General features: G+C 35.1%; 2 protein-coding genes across 2 annotated transcripts in view; one reads left to right on the top strand and one right to left on the bottom strand.

The window, feature by feature from the left end:
• Positions 1 to 1,299, top strand: part of LOC118322369 (E3 ubiquitin-protein ligase rnf213-alpha-like) — a 30,225-nt gene extending 28,926 nt beyond the window's left edge. Inside the window, exon 51 of the mRNA XM_035654032.1 lies at positions 230 to 1,299. Coding sequence (XP_035509925.1) covers positions 230 to 386 — 157 coding nt within the window. The 3' untranslated portion in view covers positions 387 to 1,299. The remainder of the gene's footprint in view (positions 1 to 229) is intronic.
• A 1,367-nt stretch (positions 1,300 to 2,666) lies between these two features.
• The window catches only part of lsm4 (LSM4 homolog, U6 small nuclear RNA and mRNA degradation associated), a 3,937-nt gene continuing 1,269 nt past the window's right edge, over positions 2,667 to 5,334 (bottom strand). The window contains exons 3-5 of the mRNA XM_035653945.1: positions 5,203 to 5,301; positions 4,103 to 4,283; positions 2,667 to 3,569 (exon numbers count right to left, since the gene is read on the bottom strand). Of these exons, the coding sequence (XP_035509838.1) occupies positions 3,442 to 3,569; positions 4,103 to 4,283; positions 5,203 to 5,301 (408 nt within the window). The 3' untranslated portion in view covers positions 2,667 to 3,441. The remainder of the gene's footprint in view (positions 3,570 to 4,102; positions 4,284 to 5,202; positions 5,302 to 5,334) is intronic.

The raw sequence follows: 5,334 nt of genomic DNA, 5'->3' as shown, positions 1-5,334 counted from the left end.
TTATTAATATTTCCATTAATAATTCTGTAGGAAAGTACAAGTATCATAAATGGAATAATTTTGTTTCCTTTCCTTTATGTTGATTGTATATGCTTGATGTTATATGCTGTGAGTGGGGAAGTGTTGTTCCCCCAGGTTGTCAGGTGGCTAAATATGTAAACGTGGACCTTCTTTTGAACACAACTGAGAAAGTAATGTGTTAAGATTCATATTTGTTCCTTCTTCTCAGTGTGAAAGAGACTGTGGCTGCCTACATGGACCGTAAAGAAGTGGAGGTGCCTCTTTACGTAGAAGACAAGTTTCCTGAAGGTCTGAAGCTCTCCAAGATTGTGGAGACCTGGAAATACGCCATCACAGCCAAACAGGAATGGATGATGGAGGGATGAATTGGAAGAGTTTAGAGAATTAGATTTACCTTTTGTACCTTTTTGCTTTATTTGGATCGTGACAGTGAAGATGAGAGGATGACATACAGCAAAGGGCCCATATGTGGTATGTGCTCTACAAAGTGAGCTACCAGGGGGCCCAACATTTTAATATATATAAATCTTTTAAATATTTTTCTGTTATTGAATTTTGTATGAAGGATAACAAACAACTCAAGGCTCTTAAAAACCAATGAAGCATACCAAGAATTATTAAACCTGAATGCAGGAAGCTTTGAATATATACAGTTTATTTAGTGTTAACATGAGCCAGCTGATCATTTACAGTTTATCAATATAGTTGAAATAATTAAAAAAGGTGTTTTATATTATTTGTATTTGTTATTTGTTTCAGGATTTATTTTTAACATCTTTTGGATAAAGCTTATTTTATTGTTTGACCACCATTTTATAGTCAAGATAATGAATCTGCAAGGTGGTGCAATTAACTTTTTACTTTTATTATACGTTTTTTTTTTTTTTTACTTTTTATTACAAAAATATTTTATCTTAAAAGAAATCTTTAAAAGAAATTATGGTAGAATTATCAGACACATAGCTGAGAAGGTTTGTGTAGAAGAGATTGGATATTGTTTGATGTCTTTGATTTATCTGATTTATGTTCTGTTTGTATCTGATTTATGTTTGGGTTTTTTTGTTCAGTCTCAACATGTTTTAGATTATAAGAGGAAAATGTTGTATGCCTTTGACAAATATAGATGTTTTTATTATCAGTTTCAGGATTATTTTTTACATCTTTTGCATAAAGTTTATTTTATTGTTTGACCACCATTTTATAGTCAAGGTAATGAATCTGCAGGGTGGTCATTTAACTTTTTACTTTTATTACACTTTCTTTTTATCTTAAAACAAATCTTTAAAAGAAATTATGGTAGAATTATCAGACACATAGCTGAGAAGGTTTGTGTGGAAGAGACTGGATATTTTTTGATGTATTTGATTTATCTGATTTATGTTTGGTTTTTTTGTTCAGTCTCGACATGTTTTAGGTTTTAGAGTCTAGACAATCATGGTCATAGTGTGTGACCACAAGGATGTTTGAAAGCCTGGATATGTGTGTGTGAACTCTTTACTGAAGTTTTCTAATTTCAGAAAATCTAAAATCCTTTTTTTTTTTTACATTTTAAGTCTTATTTTTAATCCAACTATGTCAAACAAGTCAAATATATAAATGTTCATATGTTAGTTTTTATTATAGGAGTGATTATTACAATTTGAAATTATGTCATTTGTATTTACTAATCATTAAATCAGTTTATATATACTTACCTGAGACATTGTCAATCATATTGAAAGTATGTATTCTTTTATGTGCAAAGTTTTTTTTTAGATTGAGACTGTTAAGATATTATTATTATCTATTAGATTCAGTTAGAGTCACTTTTAATTCCAATCTGATCCAAGAAAGACACAATTGATCTGCTGATCCAGTCGTACTAAATGTATCTGTTAAGCTTTCTGTAATTGATTAAGATGCAATCTGGTTCTTTTTATTGTGAGAAATTAGATTCTTAGCAGGAATCAGAGCAGGATTTGGTATTCCAACCTTTCATCAAGTTTACATGTAATTGTGTTTTTCAAAACTTTAAAGACAATGTGTAAGATTTATGCTACTAAAATAAATAATTTGAATCTTTTCTTGGTCCCATTCATATGAACTGACAAGACTTTGCTGAACCTTTTCATTAGATTTTAACTTTTGTATTCATTATACAGCATATTGTCCACATTAGTAAACCCTGAACATCAAGACGTCAAATCAAAAATCATAATCACTATTTTAAAGATCCAGTCTGTAACTTTTAGGAGGATCTATTAGCAGAAACAGAATATAATATTCATATATGTTTTCATTAGTGTACAATCACCCGAGAATAGGAATTATGTTTTTGTTAGAATGAAAATTTTTTATCTACAGGACTGGGTCGCATTATATGGAGTCTGCCATGTATCTACAGTAGCCCAGAAGGGACAAACCGCACACAGGCTCTTGATAGGGGAATGTTTCACTGTCACTAGTTTCTCTTTCACACTTGGAGGGGGGGGGTAAAAAGAGGGAGTTACGATCTCTAAGTACACAGCTAGATGCCCCTAAATTCTGCACACTGAATCTTTAAAGGACACACTAAATGTAACAGTAACATATCTGAAGAGAACCAACAGCAGCAAGCTGTGATTGAATCTTTAAAAGGACGATCAGTTCTAAATAAATACAACAGCTTTAACAAAAGTTGTTTTATTCTCATGTTCTCATGTAAATAAATTACAACACCGTCTTTAGCTACAAAAATAAAATGAAACCCAACCAACACGAAACACGTTGGACTTAATCATTTCAGACTTAAGAAAATGAGATTTTTTTTTTTTTTTTGGAAATCGTAATTATTATGTGTCATCTTAGAAATGCTTTAACAAAAGTGTTGATTTTCAGGGGCTGATTCCTCGTTCCCTGACTGTCAATCTACTGCTGTGATCGGACCGTACAGCGCAGCAGACAAACAAAAAGGTTGCAAAACCACAGAACTTTACAGACAACACAAAAATAAAGAGCAAGTTAAAAAAAAATATTCATGCAACATAAGTTGGGGCAGGGCAGTTTCTTTACCATGAAAACTACCACCAAAGAAATTAAAATAAAAACCTAATTCCAGTGTACCAACTGATGGAAAACTGTTTTTTGGGATAATATAATGTGATTTATGATACAAAACATTCTTGCAAAGTTGTAATGATACATATACATTGATACTAAAGAAGGAGTCTGAGACTGATACACTGGTACGTGGTCATAATAAAAAAAAGCAACTTACAGATGCTAAAAAACAAAATTCAGTGCAAAAGCACAGCTTCTCTTTACTTCTCCCAGTGTGATTTCTACAATGGTCAGTCTTGACAAATATCACAGCAGAAAGAAACACCAGAGAGTTAATTTTATCTTCATGTACTGAAGGAGTAATCACTGAGTTATGTGTTGTTGATGGTTTAATGTTGTCTCTTAGTGCTGGTTCTTCATTCCCTGTGGTTTGCCCATTTTCTTATCCTGCTGCTGCGGCTGTTGCTGTTGCTGTTGCTGCTGTCCCCGACCAGGGCCGGTCATTCCCCTGCCACGGCCACCGAACAGACCTACAGAGAGGGCCAGAGGTGGAGAGAGGAATGTCATCTTTGTTAGCTATGGTCAGTTTTGTTCAGACAGAAAAATATGTGTAATCACTTAGTTTGCCAGATTTAGTCAAGTCATCTAATGTCTGACAGGTTTCACTTTGAGTGAACAAGGTGCTGAGGTGAATACAGGTACTGTGATAGTCGCGCTCAAAAAAAACATGCAAACAAAAACACCTTGAGCCCTCATCTGGCTTGTAGAGTATTTCTGTGTGCCACTATCCCAGTTCATGAATGACAAGAAGTCAAAAAATGTTGTGTACATAGAAATAAAAATGTGGTCTGTACACATATCTGGGAATAATTTACAACTTTTTACTTTTTCTAGAGCACAATGATCCTAACTGATAATTGCTTTAAAAACACATAAATTAATGAAGCATTTTAATGTTTTGGGCAAAAGTGATGATCCTGAGAGGGTGTGCGCTTTATATTAGCAGAGAAGTTTGGAAACAGGACACAAACGGCCCTCAGCTGCAGCGTGTGTTTCCACTCACCGCGGCCGGCTCCTCCTCTTCCTTTGCCCTGCTGTTTGTTCTGCTGGGTGCCTCCACGTCCGCGGCCCTTCGACACAACCTCCTCCTTCACCATGTCGATGATCTCGTCTGGAATTCGCAGATACTTGATGGTGCTTCCTCTGATGTAGCACTCGGGCATCCTCCAGAACTTATCTCCATCCTGCCAGAGGGGAGTGGGGGTGTTAACGCATCCTAAGAGTAATGTCACTTTTAAAAAGTTTCAGTCTACATCTTTGAGGTCTGTTGAGGATCTCTGTCCTATGTTTTCTATTGTACTTTGATTGGCAGAATTGCTATTTTTCTTGTAGCTTTTTCACCCTTTTTTTAGTAATTATTTACAGGCCAAAATAAATTTGTGTTTGCTCAGTCATTTACCTTCATTTAACGTTTTGGCTTTTTGCCCACCATCATTTTGATACAGAATAATCGGAGGGTCTTTTCAAGTGAGATTCTATTCACACTTCACAACTGCAAAATGGGAACAAATGCTTAACTGACTGGTGGAATAATTAAGTAATAAATCAACAGAGGGGTAAATGATTCACATTTTCAAAACTGATTAATCTCTTCGGTCAGTTATCCAGAGAAATGTTTGCTGATCAGCAAATCCAATGCAAAGGATTGCTGTATTTGACATTAGACTTTATAAGCAATTTGCCCTGATCAGCGTTTTGTAGACTCACTGATAAATTAGTAAGTTAATTAATTGTTAATTTCAGCCACAGTAGCATGTTTAGTAAATTATGACACCTGAAATTAAACATTGAGAGGCTGGATCAACTAGTAACAACAGTAGAAGATAAAAAACACAAAAGTACTGGACCAAAAAAATTTAATTAATCTTAAAAGTATGAACTATGGAGTGACTGTTAAAAGCCTCTGTGATTAATGGCCATAATATTTTGTTGCCCGTTATATTTTCAGAGTGATGCAACTTATCTACAGCAAGAGACTCTGCAGACAACACTGACACCTACAGCTAAAGCTACATGTTAACACTGGACCACAGAGATGTCTATTGCTACTTTTCCTCTCTCGCTGCTGGAAGTGTCTAAAGTGATCGCAGAGTTTAGCTTTACCCTTGAGGTGCAGATAACTTCTCTCAGGTTGATGTTCATCCAGTTGTCGCAGCTGACAAGGTGGCCGTTGTATGTCTCTCCATTCTTCAGCTCCACCAGCTGAGGAGAGAGAGGACATAAACCATAAAGCCG

This window comes from Morone saxatilis, unplaced genomic scaffold (assembly GCF_004916995.1).
Source record: "Morone saxatilis isolate NCDOM2014 unplaced genomic scaffold, NCSU_SB_2.0 Contig12, whole genome shotgun sequence".
NCBI lineage: Eukaryota > Metazoa > Chordata > Actinopteri > Moronidae > Morone > Morone saxatilis.
The sequence above is the reverse complement of the archived record's forward strand: the minus strand, read 5'-3'. Positions and strand labels throughout refer to the sequence as shown.